Source organism: Echeneis naucrates, chromosome 20 (genome assembly GCF_900963305.1).
Source record: "Echeneis naucrates chromosome 20, fEcheNa1.1, whole genome shotgun sequence".
Classification (NCBI taxonomy): domain Eukaryota; kingdom Metazoa; phylum Chordata; class Actinopteri; order Carangiformes; family Echeneidae; genus Echeneis; species Echeneis naucrates.
The window spans coordinates 9,741,402-9,761,186 of NC_042530.1; the positions used below are offsets into that span (position 1 = coordinate 9,741,402).

At 43.9% G+C, this 19,785-nt stretch overlaps 2 protein-coding genes across 4 annotated transcripts in view; one reads left to right on the forward strand and one right to left on the reverse strand.

The window, feature by feature from the left end:
* Positions 1-682: 682 nt before the first annotated feature.
* skida1 (SKI/DACH domain containing 1) lies at positions 683-9,967 on the reverse strand. The gene is made up of 2 exons (XM_029529433.1): positions 7,164-9,967; positions 683-1,282 (listed from the first exon to the last, which is right to left on the reverse strand). The coding sequence occupies exon 1, from the start codon at positions 9,957-9,959 to the stop codon at positions 7,473-7,475; it is 2,487 nt and encodes an 828-aa protein (XP_029385293.1). The 5' UTR covers positions 9,960-9,967; the 3' UTR covers positions 683-1,282; positions 7,164-7,472.
* An 8,970-nt stretch (positions 9,968-18,937) lies between these two features.
* The window catches only part of mllt10 (MLLT10 histone lysine methyltransferase DOT1L cofactor), a 40,727-nt gene continuing 39,879 nt past the window's right edge, over positions 18,938-19,785 (forward strand). For all 3 annotated transcript variants that reach the window (XM_029529446.1, XM_029529447.1, XM_029529448.1), the window contains exon 1: positions 18,938-19,323. In XM_029529446.1, the coding sequence (XP_029385306.1) occupies positions 19,161-19,323 (163 nt within the window). In that variant the 5' untranslated portion in view covers positions 18,938-19,160. The remainder of the gene's footprint in view (positions 19,324-19,785) is intronic.

Genomic DNA, 19,785 nt, shown 5'->3' on the forward strand with positions numbered 1-19,785 from the left:
TATATAGTTTTTGCCAGGTTGCATCAGACTAAATCATCGTTTTCAACCAAAAAACTTTTTTTTTCCACATTGTGTGTTAGTGTGAGTTTTTGAAAACTGCATGAATTTAATTTGCATAATCAAATTTTCGGTTTTAAGTGAATGCATCGTCTCTATATTAAACTTAACTAAACAAACAAACAAAAAAAAAGATCTCCACAAAACTACCAGTTTTGGAACCTGAAAACACTTTCTGAATTAAATAGTTTCTTATGCATTTTTAAACTGTATGATTAATTCATAAACCTGTAATAGGAGCCTCGAGCTTTATGAATATCATATAGACCAACAGGAAACAGAAGGTGGCTTTCTTTGTGTTTTAGGAAGAAAAACTCTAAATGTGTTGTTAAGTGGCAAAATGGCCGGAAAAATAAGCAAAGACTTATTAACAGCTCACAGATCCACACCGGGCTTGTTGATAACTGATTGAATGTGTGTCAGAAGTTTCTCCAGTCACCATGCTCCATTCACCATTAGGCTACATCTGGCTGTCTCCTGTCCGCGGAAAAGCCTTTACAAATGGAGTTGAGCTCCATGACGGAGCAGAAGCCCTCTGGTGCTGGTTTTCCCCTTCCTCCCCCCCCCCCCCCCCCCCCCGGCAGTTTCCCCGGCAGTTTCCCCGGCAAAGGAAATCCACCAGAACTCAGCCTCTCCGTCTTTCCGCGCGTTGAGATCACTTATTAACTGGAGAGTAAGTTAGTGCAATTGACACATGCAGCCTACAAAAATGAGTCACATTGATAATGATATTTTACTCAATGGTTTGGTCAGCATTTGCCCATTAGATATTTTAGTCAGTGTATTGTTTTTGTACACATTATATACAGACGTGATTTATAACACCTTTTTTATCATTATTATTTTATTATATATTATGTATTTAACCGTGTCGTCGCAGAGGGCTTGAGCTCCAACACCAGCAAGCACACAAGCACAATCATACATGTCTTTAATGCATCCAAGCTTTTCTCTGTCTTAAACCGAATTTCTCCACATTAAAAAGCACACACAATATGTCTATCTGTAAAGTCCTGTGAGACGCTCAGTGATAGCCAGTCCAGTACCAACCTATCAAACATATCATGTGGGGAGTGACTGCGAGCTTGAAATGGAAACGTTTCAGCAGCATCGTTGTCTCCAAACCGGCGGTCCTCCCTCTCTGTGGCCCCGCATCCGAGCAGGAGGAAGGCGGACAGGACCCCGCAGAAGCAGCGCTGTTTCCTTCTTCATGTGTGCGGAGGTGCTGGAAGATATAACGCAGCAGAGAGCGTTGATGTGGGACAGAAGATAGTCGGTGACAGGGAGATGCAGAGAAACTGGATTCCAATTCTTTATGTCCACTTCCTGTTTGTGCTGGGTGTCAGTGCATTATTGCAGCGCGGTCATATGAATATCATATGAGGACCCAGTCTTTGACCTTTGCGCTATTTAGTTTTCATTTCATAAATATCTCTGACCTATAGGCATTCTGATCAATTACCAGTCATCACATACTTAAACATGCAACAACAACAACAGGCTGTTGGTCTATGCGGGGTAGTTAGAATGTGTTATGTTGAAACTATTTGTGTGGCTTTAAGATTGCAAAAAAGCTGAATGAAAATCTTGCTGCAGTTGATGCTGCAGCCGTCTCTGTAGTACACCTCCTATAAACGATGTAGTCGAACCTAAACTAAATTTAAAGTTTGCGTGCTTCCACAAATGTTGAAGTGTGAAAGTGCCTGCAGCTCATAACCCGAGTAGGTCAAAATATTAATAACAGGAGGAGAGAAGGGACGTTCAGTTTTATTGATCTTTGAAGCCAGTCTGCTCCTCAGTTCTGACTTGTATAAATTCGTGTTTAAAACGGGAAAAGCACGGGGGCCCCACAGAGGAGCCCTGTGAGCTCACAGCCATCACATTACACCAACTTTGTTTTACACCTTAAACAGAAGCTCTGTCTCGGCGGAGAGGCCAGAGCCTGATGTTCACTTTTTAAAGCAGTGAGCCTTTACTTTGAAAGTTCATTTACTGCGAAAAGGTGTAAAGCCCCTGCTCTTCTAACACTGACTGATATCATTAAATATAGATTGTAGCCCCCGCGGCGTTTTAATAAAAGCTACACAGTTAAAACACACATATTAAGTTCACATTATCAACCATTATAATTTCTAGCACTACTATCTCCTCCTAAATTTAGTATCCATTTCATTCAGTGAGATATTTTGCATATCTGCCTTTCTAAGTAATGGCCGGACAATCTAATTTTATTCTCCTAGTTAAACGCCTTGAACTCTCCTTCTCCACCGTTTAACACAAACTAATTATGAGGGTTTTTTTTATTTCATTGTTTATCGTTCAGTATTTTATTTTCAATCGTATATTTAAAACATTCAATTATTTCATACGTTGATGTGGATCAGAAAGGCATCGACCTTCACCATTGAGGTTGCATGTAAAGCAAAGCAAAAAAAAAAAAAAAATGGTGAATGCAATCTGACAATTTCAGTTTAATCTGAGGCAGCGCTGTTTTATCGTGCAGAGCGTTTTCGGCGCTCTTCACAAAAACACAGGTCACTAATTCATTCACAGTGAGAGAGACATAGAGAGAGATTCAGAGAAAGGTGCCTCTTTACTAGGGCTGAAAAGTTGTGTATTTATTAATATGCAAACCAAACCATCCACAAAATCTCCCATAATTGCATCACGTCAAGAAATTAGTTTTGTTTGTTCAAAATTCACGCCCAAATATTATGATCTGTTGAGTGGCCTTGTCAGCAGGCGAGTGAAGAGTAATATTTTACAGCTGAATGATTCAACATAAAAACGTCATGACAGCTTTTATCGTCCTCCGTGTATTTAATTGTCTCAAAGATCAATGCAAAGTGCTGACTCCGACGGGACATGTGTCTCACTATTACCCATAACTTCGTCTCCAAACGGCCAGCTGGGGATAAATATCATTTGACAGTAATAAACTGGGTTCTTCAAAAAAACACCAAACGCCTTTTTTTTAATTGAAACCAAATTATCTAAATGCCTCTTTTGTTCTTTTTAACATTTTCTTTCTGTTGTTATTCTATAGGAGTTACAGTCTACTGGTTCCCAATCCGCACAGGAATTTAACCCTGAGACGCCAGCAGCAGCATAATGGCTTGTCTCTGCTCCCAGTGTGGCCCCTCCAGGCCCCAGCAGCAGCAGCCATGCCGGGGCCAGACCGCCCCACCAGCCCCGGCTCCCCTCATCAACCTCGGGGCTTGGGCCTGGACCAAACCCCGGTCCCATTAATCAGGTAAACACCAGCTCAAACGTGGCAGAATGAGCAAAGAGCAAGTCTGGTCAAAGCTTCTTAGAAAAGTAGCCTGGTTCTGACCTGCACACAATATTCACTCAGGCCAGGAGACTTTGGGTCGGAGTGTATGTTCCTGTAAGGCGCTTACAGCTTATGAGAGTGAGGAGTGGTTTTTCTTTTTATTTATTTTTTTTCCCTCCTTGATCCCTTTTGCTATCACTGCTCATAATACAGCCAGTTTCTCTAACATCACGGTATGTGACATCTTGCTTGGATGTTGATCGTGGGGAATAATGATGCTTTAATCGACAAATTGTCTGCGCGCACATTTCCTGCAGATTCATGCGGGCTGCGGAGCTGCTGGCTTTATGAATCTCTCAGAGGTTCCGTGTCCCTGCGGGAGTGATGTGTAGTCCGGCTTATTCAGGTTTCGCTCTGTTTCAGGCATGAGACCAGAGACCAGGGTTAGCCTGCGCAACCTCGTGTGCAGTGGTTGGAAATGTTGCATGCGTAAATGACTGCGGTTTGCCTCTTGTTATTATTGCAGGCTCCGCAGGTCCACCACTTCTCCCGTACGTCACACAGCCCTCACACACACCGGGGAGGGAATCCCGCTCTCCTTTGAGACTTTCAACAGCATGCAGATACTGTATGCGGTCAGATTTCAGGGGTATTTACCACCAGTCATCATTAGCTCTATTGTTAACTGTCCACGGTGTGGATTAGCACTGCTGTCAATCTATTTAAGGTCTATTTCCTTTCGAATCTGAAACCCCCTTTGCCTCAGGACAAAACTGTTATTTCAAGGACTGTCTAATTTTCCCTAAACGTTAACATTCATTAAATGAATCATACAGAGTAAATTAAAGGGTTGAGGACAGTTTATGACAAACTTATGGAGGATATATCAGTGATGAAAAGCAGCTGTATGCCCAAAAGAGACAATACAACAGAAAAAGGAAACCCCATGAGAACAGTTTTAAATTGTTTCATTTCTTTGTTTTCAGGGCCCTCTCCCGCCACAAACTTCAGGCCACTTTAATGAAATCTATTTCACACACACAAAAAAAGATTGTCCACCTCACAATAAAGAGAAAGAGTCTGACAATTACACTCAGTCGCGTTTAATGAATGTTTCATAATTAAAAAAAAAAGAAAGGGAAAGTGCTTCAGAAATCCACCGTTCAAGTTTCCATTTCGAGTGCAGCTGTATATATTCACGAAAAAAGAAAAAAATCAATATACAAGAAACCCCGGAAAATTCACAAAAATAAATATTCAGTCTCATATAAACAACCAGTGACTTCAAATTCCGTGTCAAAAACCTGACCTCAAGTATTGTATCAAAACAGCGAAGTGAATGAGGAGGGCAGGGTTGGTGTGGAGGAGGGGGGAGGACGGGGGAGAGTGCCTGCAGCCTCTAGCTGCAGCACGATGCAATTGTTTACATTGATAGCGTCACTGTCAGAGAGCTATTTGTCTTAATGGTGGAAAGGCCCTCCCAACAGGCCATTACCACCATCCCCGTCCCTCAGCCGCGTATTGTGAGCCCTGCGTGAGAATGGGCTGGTGCGTCAGGGGGGCAAAACCCGCACAGCTTTGGACACAGACTATTCCTCTTCTTCCTATGCCATGCAGCCTATGCTTTTGACATGCGGATTAAAGGTTGAAAGCTTCGCTCTTGCAACACAGCGACCGCCCCCCCACCCACACACACACACACACACACGCACACACACACACACGCACACACACATACACACAGCCACCCAAAACACACGCCCCCCTCAAAAAAAAAAAAAGGTGCAACCCCCCCACCCCCCTTACTGCAAGCCTGCTCATACACCAGCTTGTGTCATAGCTTCAGAAATAGCCGGTTTACAGGCTGAGGATTTAAGTTCAAGTTTGCATTTTTTGCCTCAGAAATAAGGCCCATGGTGGGTTCAGGGCAGCAGAGTGGTGCTTCACTAACGTGGCTAAACATATACCATATGTATCCACGCTGATTTAGGCTGAGTAAAACTCGCCTTTTTGTACATTTCCCCCTTCTCTTTTTTTTTTAAACAACCACCCATTAAATAGTTTCTACAATCCTCTGAATGAATGCACCCTTTGCTGTGCTTGTGAGGAGGCTGACATCATTCACGGGCTTTGGGTTTGTTGTGATCTGGCTCGCCATAAGCTGGGCCTCTCTTTGTCGCTGACAGAAAAGCCTGCCAATTAGCAGAGCGCGTCCTGCACTCCCATTAAAAACATCTACTCATTTCCTTAAAAATCCCTATATGTAGGTACAGCTTCCACCGCTGGATCCACTCCTCCGAAACACACGGTGAAGTCGGAGGAGCTACAGCTAAATGTATGAAATCAACCTGGGGCACTACATTCACTGAGCAGCCACATTAACGCAATGTGGGATGGAGACATATTTGGAAGAAGTATATATATATAAATATATATGTACTTCTTTCAAATATATATATGTATATATATAAATTCAGATAAAAAATTATTGGAATTTTTGTGTCTTGGCCAATAATAGGAAATACGTGTTTTGATTTTTGTTGTTGCTTGTTTAGAATTTTTGTTTAGTTTTTTTTTAGGAAATCGAGATAATTGATTTGAACTAAAAAGAGCAAATGAACGACATTTGTTTCACGGAAATTAGCACATTGAATTGTAGGAAACGATCGTGATGTGGTTAGAAACTCACATGGGTGAATCCTAAATATAGCACACATCAAAGATCAGGAAAACAAATGCAGTTTGGCCTTTTTGCCTACATACAAATGAAACTGTCTGAATTCAAGTCTTTTTTTTTTTTCGATCATGATCTCTCTGACATCATTTCACAGCCTCGGCAGAGGACCCCTAAAGCTGAAACTAGACCCCCAACAGTATCAAAGTGCAATGCATTTAAGCCTATCACCTGTGCTTTGTCGCATTGTTTCTGAATAGCCAGTGTTGCTAGAAGGTGTTTCACGCTGTTTTGCTGTTTCCTCCCTTGGTGAATCCAGATTCACATTCCACTGGCAGCCTATGTCTCGGACATATTCAATATGTATGTGTTTTACATTTTCTGGATTTATGTCCGTGCTCTGAACGCAAACACAGACTCATTACTTTTGGCACAAATGTGATGTGCGGAGGAAATCTGGCCACGGGCAGCTGAAGGGACACGGATCGAGTCTGTTGTGGGATTAAACGTCCTGTGACGGTCTCAGCCTGATTCTGCTTGATTGTCTGTACATAAGGCCTGTGTTGTGTCTGGGCCTGCGTCTGTGCACAATCACACACATTTGCGAACCAGGAAATACTCCGCAGAATGAAAAACAAGATTGAAAACCAGATGACAAGCACTCAAAAAAAAAAAAAAGAAAGAAAATAAAATACAAGCACCAAGAATAAATTCCTGTCAAATCTAACAAAGGCTTAACTGTGAGCATGTACAGATAGACACCAATAAACCAATTTTAATCATTCTGGACACTGGGACACACAGGCTAGTGTGGCCAAGCACTCAAGAAAAAAACCACAGCTTTGATATATAAGATGCACCAAGTGGCGCAGAGTCGGGACCCTGACTTTTTTTTTTCTTTAGGTGAACTCCATCAAACTTCCCTTCAGTCCCAGCTAGATTACGAGTAGCCTCATCCCAAGGAATGCTGCGATTTCTTTTACTCGCTCTCTCTCCGTTTTTACCCCCTTTCCTCCTTCAGACAAAAGCACAAGCCACTGAAACTCTGGCACCATATACAATCCAACAGGTCGAGCAGAGAAGAGCGAAGTAGAAGTTCGAGTTCAGAAAAACAGAACAAGGGGGAAAAATAGAATCAACAAATTATTAGGACCTTACATGTTGCTCATGGATGACAGCTTATTTTTTAAAAAACACAAATTTTGTCAGCATAAATCCACGAGCGGTATCTCACAGTCCTGTGGGCGTTTTCTCATGCTCCAAAAAGGTGGGCTCTTGTAGGTTTCCCTCGATCGATCGAACTTCAAAATAAGGCGGAATGTAAATCCATTCACAGAAAAAAAGGAGGGATGAAAAAAATATAGTTATTAAGTTTCGAGCAATTTGGTGAAGTCACGTTAAGACTCGGGCTACAATTAGGTTGGAGATGGACACCGCGGGGGCTTTTGTTCTGCTTTAGAAACCAGCTCAGTATTTCCTAGTTTTGTGAGCGTGTGGGGGAGGGAGAATCTGGCCGCCTGGCTGCCACCTCCACACGGGGTGGGACAGGGGGGGAGGCCCGGGGCCCCTCAGTGAGTTCAGGGAATAAGCAGGGCACAAATCCCCGTCACTGCCAACAACCAGCGACGGCGGCGATGGGAAATTTGCCATCAGGCTGAAAGGCATTTTTACAGGCGATACTACAGAGCTGGCGCTGCAGCGTTTGCGCCTGCTAGGTAAATCCTCAGTGGATGTCTCCTCGCAGCCAACGGGACGAGAAGAAGTAGTAGTAGTAGAAGAAGAGGAGGAGGAGGGGGATGAGGAGGAAGAGGAGGAGGCAGCCTTGCTGACCCTAGGCACGTTTTGTTTTATTTGAGTCCTGGAAATTCGGAATTTCTTACTCCCCATCGCCTGAGTCCTGCTGTTTTTGTTCCTGTGCTCCTGCTCATCCATACATGGGGTGTCCTGGGTGCTCCTGCATTCCTGAGGACAACATGGGGACCTGGGGGCCACATCGGGGCTCTTCTCTGTGGCTTTAATCTCGCTGTCCCCTGGTTTGATGGCTCCGTTGTTGCTGATCTCTGCCTTATCTCCTTTACACTTAAATAAAGCGACCTGGCTCTGGTATTCATATTCATCACAGCTTTCCTCCACCTTAACTTTCACATTGTGGAGGTTGAAGGGGGGTGTCCTGGCTGTCCTGCCGCTGTCCGGGTGGGGGACGCTGGTCACATACGGTTCCTCCGCTTCGGTCTTTATTTTTTTCACCGGGGTAGACAGTTTTAGGCTGATGGCTTTCGGCTCCCTTCTACCATCGCCACACTTTGCGAGCTTGGCATCTTTGTCCAGGTCACACTGTGCGCTCAGTACGGGGGGACATGTGGCGGGGAACCCTGATGTCCTGCGGGTGGAGTGGTAGGCCTTGCCCCTGTTGAGTCCCGGGACAGGATCAGCTCTGCTCGGATCAGCCTCAGACGCCCCGTCCCGTTTGGACTCGGTGAAAAAACTCTCCCCAACGGCAGGAGAGTTTAATTTTGGTGGTTGTAAAGGTCCCAAATCCTTTCTGGGCTCACTAGAAACAAATTCACATGTTTGCCGTTTATCTTGCCTGCTCTCCACTGCCTGTGGAGTGGCACCGTGGCCCAGTGTCCTGTGTGCCTTTTCTTGTTGTGGCTGGTTGTTGTAGTGAAACGTGGGCTGCAGGAGCGGAGATGCTTTACTGCTGCTGAGGCTTTTGGCCAGAGAACCCACCCGAGCCCGTCTGAACCGGATGCTCTGTATTGAGACCCGGCTTGAAACCGAGCTGGAGTCGGACTGAGAGGAGCTCTCTTCCTCCTCTGAGCTGACCTCTGAACTCTCCGACTGCGTGTCATCGTCGTCCTCGCCCTCCTCTTCCTCCTCTGAGCTCCCGGAGTTGCTGCTGGTGGAGAAGCCGGACCCGAAGTCCGAGTCCGGGTACACCCGGTCCGAGTAGGTGCTGGATTCGGTGTCGCTGCTGTAACTCTCCGGGAAAGTCTGCTCGTGGTGGTGGTGGTGGTGATGATGGTGATGCTGGTGGTGGTGGTGGTGATGAGGTCTGGGGTCGAGATAGAAATCCGACCCGAGGTGGAAAGCCCCGTAAGAGGTCCCGTGAGAACCGGACGATTTGGGCTGCACGAGAAGCACCGGTGGTGCGTGGTGGTGCGCGTGTCTGCTTCTGCTCCACGAGTGCCTCGCGCTGTCCCTGCCGCCGCCCCCCTCGCGCCTCCTCTTCCTTTTGTGAAGTAGGTCGCCGGCTGAGCGCGAGAGCCTGGACTGAGCAGCTATGGCTGCCACCGGCTGCCGGCTCACCGCGCTCCGGAAAAATGTGTGCCTTTGGCTCAAAGTAACGCGGTTTCCTGTTATTTTCGCAGTTTCATAGTTTTTAAAGTGTTTGTGACTGGACTTGGTCGCCGAACGGAAATCCCGTCCGTGAGATTTGTGGTAAAATTGAGGTAGTTTGGAGTCGGTAAGGCAAGGAGTCAGCTCTCTGCGCCTGGCCGTTTTGTTGTGGAGAGCCAGAGTCTCCGGGACACCGTGCAAACTAAACCAAACTTTTTCCTTCCACAGCTCGGCGTCGGCGTGCAGGAACCCCGACGACGCGTCCACATTCCCGGGGGAACACACCGCTTTCGCTTTCCTTTTGTTGGACTTCAACACTCGCTCAGTCTTGCAGGAGAAATACAGAGCCTCCACGTCCTCCCGCGATATCAGAGTACATTTAGCGGCGTGGAAAGCTATAGAGTTTATTGCTTTGAGCTTCCGCAGCTCCTCCAGGTCGCAGTGGTGCTTCTTCACCTTCAGATGGTCCATGCGTTTGTGCACAGTGGTCCGGGGGATGTTCTTCAGCAGGTCGGTGAAGACCTGAGACAAAGCAAACATCTGCTTGCCTTTGATGAGCAGGTATCCCAATCTGACTCCTTGCATTTCCTCAAAGCCACACTCCAGGTCTCCCATGTTTTATATATCCGCTCCAATGAAATAATCCATGTAGTCAGTCTCAGTATAGGCTGTTTTTGGATTTACCAGCAAATGGCATGAGGTCGCCAACTCAAGACATCCTGCTCATACCTTTAATCCATCCACAGTGCCGCTGCTGCTGTGTCATGAAATGTAAACTTTGACATGCGGAGTTAAATGGAGCTGCCGGTGTTTAATGGGCTGAATGAGCCGACAGCATCCACTCGTCGCCTCTTGCCCCGGTCCGGCATGGTGGAGAAATGCGACGGATGCGTCCACCAAACCGGGGCTGTTGCTACCTGCCTCTGCCGGCTCCACTCCCCTCTGGTCGGCAGCAGGACGAGGGGTAGGTGTACACCACTGCTTCAGCCAGAGGAATAAAACAGGGAGAAGAGAGAGAGAGAGAGGGAGAGGGAGTAAGAGAGAGAGACGGGTGGGGGGAGTTGTGAGGGTGGAGGGGAGGGAGAAAGAGAGAGAGCCAGAGACAGAGAGAAACGGAATAAGAGCAAAAATGCAGCTGCTTTTCTGGCTGCTGGTTGAGCCACAAATAAAATGACAGAGAGGGGAGGTGCGCAAATCTGGAGACACCTTCATCAATTAATGCCCTCAGAGTCGGCGCCCATTGGTCGCTGTTGACAGGTGATGCAATAAAAATGGATATCCTCCCCTCCTCCCTGCCATTACAATAGTTTACTGTTGAGCCCACACTTTCCGCTGTTTGAGTAAATAATACAGTTATGACAAGTTCATATTTCAATGACCGAATAAAGAGCTGATAACATTTCTGCCGGCCCCCAGCGCCTGTGCGACCATCACGGGAAACCTGAGCCAGCAAAGTGTCAAGATAAGACTGGAATGTATTTTTGCTGGTTCCAGTTGGTCCACATCAAAATGCATGCGGTAGTGGCTCAATATGCAATCGATTGTTTGCTAGTAAAATGACCCCACTCTCCGGGTATTTCAGCCGGTTTGGTGTGTGTGAAGTCAGCGATGCTTAAACAAAGACATTTGCTTTTTACACTTCGAGAGCTGCTTTTCCACGTTTCGGGTGCTGCCCTCACCAGAGCTCAACTCATCTGCTTTTGTTGGCTCTTCGCTTTTCCTCCATATGAATTTTTCCACGTTGGCTTCCTAAAGAATGGCCCACTTATTTTGCATTATTTGCTCATACAATTTATAGGCTTATACTCATTTTTTCTGGCCACGTAGTCATAAATTAATCGCCATCTCTAAAATTTTTATACCTTGCCCCGCGTGTGTGTGTGTGTGTTAGTGTGTGTGTAAGAGAGAAAGATAATCTGAAATATACTGTAATGCAATATATTGTGCATTTACGCGTGCAGTCGTTATAATTGTAGCTTAAATGAAATCAAAGCCAATATGGAAACGCACAGATGAAGTTAATGTGAATTTGGCGGAGTCATACTGAGCCGGTGAAGTCTTGTTAAACCACCCTGCCTCTCGCCCTGGTAAAACAACGTCAACAGTGATTGGACTGAAAGTGCAGAGTCAGGGTTGCTTTTCCCATTAGATTTTCTAGACGATGTATTTAAGCCTTAGCAGCTAGAAACCTCCAGCCAAGATCTCCAATTTAAAACCATGTTACCAAGAACAACGATAATAAAAATATAACGTTATTGTACACATAGGCTGTACAGGCTGATATGTTATTAAATCTAACCATCGACGTATAGCTTCTTATAAAATGGTGGGGACACGGATTCTGGGCTATTATGAGCACAGTGTTTACACCTAGTTGGCCATTTTATTTGGATGAATTCTTTTTGTGTCTGGTGTCACGCACGTGTACATGCATGTACATAGAAATTTCTTGTGAACACGAAAACGTATAAACACAAACCACGATGACTCGCGGAATATGCACAGAAGTATGCGCGTGTGAGCAGGCACGCACGTACACAAAGATAGACACGCGCATTGTGGATTCACGTGCACACTTTATTTTCTCTCTCTCTCTCTCACACACACACACACACACACACAGATATGCAAAGGCAGCACAGAAGGCAGAGGAAACGTGGGTTGAGGCCACCACCCACAACGCTGTCCAAATAATGTAACTACGTGGTATATTATATTGACTAATTGTGTGAATTACCGGTAGGCCTACACAAAGCTTTGCCCCTGAGCCATATTTTTCAACACTGGCAGTGCTATCTTTTTTCTTTGTTATCTGTAAAACACGTGAATCCCCCGTGGCCTGTTCCTCAGGGGCAGAGCTGTATGTGACTGGGCCAACTCAAGACCGGGCTTGTTCAACTCCACAACTTTAAGCTTGTTTACTTATTTACAGACCACTCAGTCCATGTAACGGCATATAAACCTATAGTGTGTGCCTGGGTGTGTAAAACAAACATTTAAACATTTGTTTCGAAATGAATAGCTTCTACTACAATGGCTGATAATTACAAATAATCGATAATATAATTACAATAGGCTCTAATGTCAGTCACAAAATCTTCTACTTAATCAATAGGCTGTTACTCATTACACAATTGTTGCTTGCGAATATCTCGGACTCAGCATTACAATTGAAATACACTAAGTGAAATGACCGTGTGTGTGTGTGTGTGTGTGTGTGTGTGTGTGTGTGTGTGTGTGTGTGTGCGCGCGCGCGAGTGTTCTTGGTTGGTGCATCTATGTCTGCTCATGCAATCATTTTGGTTTTAGTTATTTCCAGCCCGGCTCCAGTCGGCCTCTGGGTCATCTGACCTGCTCGCAGTTTGAAATACATCCGGGACATTCACGTCGGGCTCTTATCTGCGAGCATGCACCAGCTTTTCACGTGCTGATGGCGTATGACAGCATTGATACACGGAGCACGAGGAGCTTCACGGATGCGGCGGAGTGAAGTGAGAGGAGGGGCAGTTTGCTGAGGTCCAGTTCCCCGGGGGGAACAAGTCTGTGGAAGGAACAGACAGTCGAGGCTTGTTCCGTCCTGATCACTGCATGTCTCTTCCCTGCAGGGATCTATCTTTCTCTTCTGTTTGACACAATGCGTGATTATTTCTTCTCTCTGATCACTTACAGAGCAGTCAGCGGTGTTACAGTGGAAGCCGCTAACCTCCCTCTCTTCTATGACCTAAACTAGTTACCATCCGAACTTGACCAGTCGTGTGAATTTGTATCTGAATAACTACAGTTCATAAGTAGCCTACAACTTCTTCCACAAAGTAGCGATTGGTCAGAAATAGAAGATAAACGCCGTCTCACTGGTGCTCCCATTGGGAGCAGTGAGGACAAAACTTTCTTTTTGTGTTATCACACAGGTCTTAGTGTTGTTGATGAGACGCAAAGTGCGTTCCATTTTTCAGAGCCCGCCTAATTTCATGAAAATCTCCGGAAAACAACTGGCGCCTGCAACAAAATGATACAAGCGTTATTTTCACAAGTGGTACTTGTTATTCATTTTTTTGTTTTCGTTTATTAATTATTCTGGCTATTAATGCAGTTAGACAAGAGGGTGCTGCGCGTAAACCCTGATGACGTAGAATTCGAAATGTTCAATGTACATGTTTAAAGGACAAAAAGTTTAAAGAAACATTTTTATCCCTCACACACACCATGGAAAACAAAACTGGTCCTGTAGACTTAAAGAATGCCCCATGCTGACTCCATTATCTTTTTTTATGGATTTGAATTATGGACCATACAAAACCTCAATGAGTAAAAATAACCTAATGTATATACATAGGCTATATTTGATTATCTAAAATTAAGATCAGTGACTCTTTGTTATGCAGATTGTGGATACACCAGATGCCACAGGGCACTTCTTCCCCCATCTCCTGCGCCTGGATATCGGCCGGGACCAGAGGGGAGGGGACCAGACCGACCGGCCGAGGGAGAGACCTCAAAGCACGGTGGAAGTTTCCTGCAGCAGACGCTTGTTATGCTGCTGGTGCAGGGGAAAAGCCCCAGCCGACCACATCTTGGACTGCAGACATAAATGAGTCCGCTGTTGGCTGCAGTTGGTGTAGGGTGAACTCAGTCTAATCTGAAGGAGAGGCTTCTATATGTGCCGATTTCGTGAAGTTTATCCTGATTTAGTCTTTAAATCAGCCCCTAATAATTTACGGCCATTATAACAAGTAACTAAAGTGATTAAATTTAATGTTGACCACACTGTATAAATAAATAAATAAATAGATAGTCTTTTCAAATAAATGAAAAATATTCATAAATACACAATAATCTGCATGGTGCATTTTGGCAATTTCCTATATAGCTGTTGAATGTCCACTACTTCACCATGAAAGACCGTTTTATGGAAGAGGTAGACGGATTACGTTAAGGACACACATGCACACACACAAGTAGCATTAATGCACACACACACGACCAGCCCTCCACGGATTTGCACATTATAACCTTCATAAAAAAAAGATTTATTTTTTATTTTATTTTATTTATTTTTTATTTTTTTCAATTTCAATAATCGACTAGAATACACAATTTCTACACATGGACTTTAGATCTGAGTGAATTTGCTTTTCTTTACAACGACCAGCTTCTCGGACGAGATTTCAGTGACCGGTTCATTTGGGGAACTTCATACATTTTTATAAGATGGCTGGCCACAAAACCTTTTGCTACAGACAAGCCTCCGAACCCGTCCGGTTTTCTAGCACACATCAAATCACACTTGGACTATTTTCTCCTGCAGCCCAAAGTCATTTGTTTTGCTTTGAGTTTTATGGAGACACTTGGTCAAGGAGGCACAGGCACTTGTAAGAGCATAGACTTTTTATGACACAAACCCACTACCCCATGCCAAAACAATGAATTCCTCGCCACCCCCCCACCCCACCCCCCACCCACCCCCGGGAGAATGTGATTTTACATGCAATCCGAGCCTGAAGTGTGTGCGGACAGTGGTGGGGGGAGGGCTCTCTTCACCTTTCACCCCGCCTTGTTGGGACTGTTTGTATTTTTTCACCGCGCCTCTGTGCTACTTGCCGACCATAGAAGAGACTCCGACCAAACTCATGAATGTAGTAGAACCAGGAAAAGGAGCTTTTGCCCGTTTCAAGCGTCTTCAACTTCACAATTTTTTATCCATTTATTTAAAATTGTTTGCGCTTTTCCACTCCAGAATTGTAAGACATAGACTACATGAATAATATGTTAATGACAAAAAATCAATAACAACACCCCCCCACGCCCACCCCCCGCCGAAAATAAAATAAATAAATAAATAAATCTAAAATTACCGCATTATGGGCAATAGCTGTAAGTATGATTTTCTTCTCCCTTTTCTATGCTGTCATGAAGACATCGTACTGTTTTTCAGGAAATAGAAAATTACAAGATATAGATGGGAATACACAGTCTGTCACATTACAACTGTTAACTTAGGGTTAACCCTAACCCCCAACAAACCCTTAAAAAGACGTGCAAAATGTCGATTCTACATAGACATACTATAAAGTCTAATATACATCCTATAATTACTGCCTAAATGAATATCAGCCCACTTAAACGCTCCGTAAGACCTTTATTGGGGTTGTTACTTGCAAATGTAACAAAACGCACTGAATTAGATACATAAATTCAGAAATGTTTGAATGCAGAAAATGTTTGGAGAGAGGAGAAATGTGTGCCAGTGGATACTGCTTGTTCCTTGCTTTGTCTGTGAAACACTGTTTTCATTGTTTCAATTTCACTAGGCTCAAAGAATAATGGCTGGCTAAATTTATATGCTAGGCTGGACTGTGTAAGAGCTGATCAAACATGTCAACTTAACACATCAATTTAACGTAAACAGTGTTCGGCTGTTTATTTTGTTTTCTAAGGACTACAGGCCATAGATAGTTTACATTCTGCCTGACACCCAGGAAAAATACCCATTACTCATAAATAAATTGATTTGAAAACAAGCATATGGCATCTATTTGACAATACAACAGCTTCAAAATAAAAGACCTTTACTTACCTGTCAGCAATCATTTGTTGAAGCTTATGAGCTCAGTGTGTGAAAACATTCTTCTCAGCCTGCTAGTTTTAGTCCCCTCTGAATGTACACACACACACACACACACACACGTACACACATACTTGGGATGTTTAAGTTTAGTAAGTAAATTCAGATTATGTTAGAACAATATTTGTAATATGCATTCTTTGTAACTGGGTCTTTTTGGTAATTTATAAATGTCAACAAAGCATTTAAAAAAAGCTTCAGTAGATATGGAAAAACAGGGCAATATAAAACATCACTAACCAAAGGCAAATAACTCACAGGCAATGGAGTAAGTCCAGCATCTGTTCATGCAAAGCCTTAAAATAAGGTCAGGATGCATCTTACATCCAAGTCTGAGGCTGCGTTCACTTCTGTACTCCGTGGTTCTTTTACATGTTGTTCATTCTACACACAGAGACCACAAAACTTTTCCAGTATATACAACCAGACCCAGAACTTAATTTTGAGTGTCCACTGACTTTTTAAATGTAAAGTTGTATCAAATGAAAAATGTCTTCACGATGCATACATACTGTTAAATTAACTAAAATGGTAATGACCAGAATGAATTCCAAAAACTATGCTTCAACGTCTCGTTTATCCGCTCCTTTGCACTAGTCTAGCAATTATACTGTACATCCCCAGAGATGACAGTAACTGAAATTGACAGCCTACTGTGCAGAACAGATGCAAAATGTGTTAAGACATTTGCAGTTAGTTTAGTCCCTGACACACGGTCAGCTCACCATTTGCATGATGCAAAAATAATGTATGTTTCTTCACCAGGTTATGTATTGATCATATAGTGCATTAATTGAACTTTTTTTTCCTGAATGGATCCAAACCTATAGAAATGCTGCTCCAGTGCATTCAGAGAACCTCATCCAAACACCAACTTGATAGATACTGTATTACCAACAAAGCTTCAAAAAATACACAAAACAGCCTGGTTATAGTCATAGAATACCTTAAATTACATAAAAGCTTTGAGTGCTATATGTACCTTGAGGTCAGCAATAGTCACTGGAAGGACCCAGTGTTGCTGCAATTTTCTTTCTCAGAAAGCTCTTCTCTGACAACCTGAGGAACATTATACATGATTCGTGTAGACTTTGACTTAATCAAGTACAAGTTGTAAAAATAATTTGCCATTTTCAGTGTTTCAGTAGCTATATGGGCCCCTCCACAACTGCTGCCCCCTCCTTCGCCTCCCTTTGTTCTCTCCAGCTCTAATAGGTTTTTCCTTTTCCCCAGCTCCCCATCCCCCCCACGTCCCCTTTTAGTGCAGTGCCCAGTGTCGACTGGAGCATTTGAGCAATTTGAAATTAAAGCAAACAATGGGCAGGCACTCCCAGGGACCTCTCTCTCACCATATTACACGGAGGACGCTCGTGTGCTCTTGCACATTATTGGCAAGTCATTACGTTTCTCTGGAAACCAAGAGCGGGAGCTCGCTCAGAGAAATCGGTGATGCAAGCAGCAGCTGAGTGCTTGGAATAGCATTTGTGTGTGTGTGTGTTCTGGAGCATCTTTGGCAAGAGCATGGGGATGCTGTCAAAACAAAAGTGTATATTGACAGGTCAGGGAGACAGGGAGATATTCACCCTATAACAAGCTTCTCAAACCCTTTTATTATATTTTGAAGACAAATATATTTCATCTTACAAAGAAAAGCTTCTGCAACTCTCCTGGTTGTGCAGTCACCATGCCCATACTGTTTACATTCTTCTGTCATTTTAATGTATTGACATGTAAAAAAATATTTCAGTTACCTAAAAATGACAAGAAATCATACATAAACATGATTTGATTTATTAAAATGAATTGACTGAGTTATAAAACCCCCAAAATACAGACAAACTAAAATCTTTCATCATCATTTGTGATTTTAAAGATTGAAAAATTATGTCTTCAGTACTTGGATGCTCTGTTCTCTGATGATCACCTAGCTACTGTTATGTCATTAGGGGCTGCTGAGTGGATGTATACAATATATAAAGGACATCTGAAAAAAAAAAAAAAAAAACAACTGTCATGTTGTAATACACAACAATGTATTACAACATGACAGTTAATTGCTAGGCTTGTAGCATCACTACAAATATGTACATACTGATGTGGAAATACAGTAAGTAGCTTCTTTCTGTACAGCAGTGCAAAATAAATTTGAATTGTATCAAAACCCCATGTGTGAAGGAGAAAAAAAGCAACTACAACAACTTACAGAAATATGTGTCTACTTAATTTGAAATATATGAGTAAAAGATGTTTGTGAATGCAAATGTGCACTCAGTTTATCCATTGTGCAGCTACAGATGATTTCCATTTAATTTTCATCAATTATTCAGACATTTATTTTCTTGTGTCATATGAAAAATCAGACCCATTCATAATGAAGATAATGAGCAATGCACGTTAAAATCTCCCAGAATTCCTCAAAACAGCAAATCTCAGTTTTAATCAGAGAATGGTTTGTATTTTTGCTTGAAAAAAAGTATAAAAAAGATGTAAATTAACTTTTATTTGATAAACTAATAGATTCATAAATCCTTTCCACTCCAAATGTAGCTATTTTGGGAATTAAGCATCCTTACACCAAGATTATTACCTGTTTTTTTTTTTTACAGAATAGGAAATTGTCACATTTCCTTTAAAAGTTGCAATGCTCTGCTATATATCAAACTCCAATTCACATTTCACTCAGCAGATGATTTACTCTCCTTGCTGTAAACAAATTTAAAATATACAGCCAACACTCCCATCTGTTCTGTAAACAAGCTGGTTTCAGCCTGCTGTGTGCCACCTCTCCGCCGACCTCCTGGCTGACACCGAATCAGATGAAGTGAAGTGTCTCAGCTCCAAACTTTCAAACCTTCTCAGCCATGTGGATCCAACATGGACCGCTGCAGTCGGCCGTCCGATCACATCCGCCTGCTACGTGCTGTCAGAGGGCACGCACACACACGCGCCGTGCGTCATTACGCATTTCCTGTTCTCTACGAAGCCCCCCCCCCCCCTCTCTTCACCGTCGCGCTGTGAAGTGGATGTTTTGGTGAAAAAATACGGTGTCGAAAAGGGACGTAAACACGTTTAAAACATGACATTTGGAGCGAGTGGGACTTAAAGCGGCGCGGGAGGGGAAAGAGGGGCGTGCTCGGCGAAGGTTTCGCTTTATCTTTCCGTCGTATTCTTCCGCATGTCCGCTTTCTTCGTAGATGGTCTCCGGCGAGCGTTGTCTGGCGGCGGACGACGAGTTCTCGACGAGTAACATGAAGGAGATGATCGGAGGTTGCTGTGTGTGCTCAGATGAGAGAGGCTGGGCTGAAAACCCGCTGGTGTACTGCGACGGACACGGCTGCAACGTCGCCGTGCATCAGGGTGAGCTGTGCTGCTAGCTCGGCTAGCTGTTAGCAGTTAGCATGTCAGACCAGTTAGCGTTGTCTTGCTGCAAGGTTATGGAGCTCCGTCTGGAGCCTCCTCCTCCTCCGGCCCTCACCGGAGCAGGCTGGGGTCAGGCTCAGCTCACTCAGCAGGACTGACCACCACTAATCTGCTGGGCACGATAGTTGGCAGGGCAGCTACTTTCTGGGGAAAAAAAAAAGAAACAAAAACCAACAATCAGCGCCTTTGGCTTCCAGTCATGATGCCTTTAATCCCCTGGCTGTCAGAAAAGCTCTCCTGTGGGACATGGAAGGGGGGGGGGGTATTTGTGTAATGTGTAAAGTTCAGGAGGAAAGCCCGGCAAAGCCCACAGCCTATCAAATACTGGGGAAACGTATTCAGACTGTGGTATTTAAGTTGGATGGCTAACATTTGGAACAGGCCAGGGCAGAAAAACAA

Bases quoted from the DNA above. Each gene is read 5' to 3' on its own strand.
- skida1 (XM_029529433.1), bottom strand. From the start codon at position 9,959: ATGGGAGACCTGGAGTGTGGCTTTGAGGAAATGCAAGGAGTCAGATTG.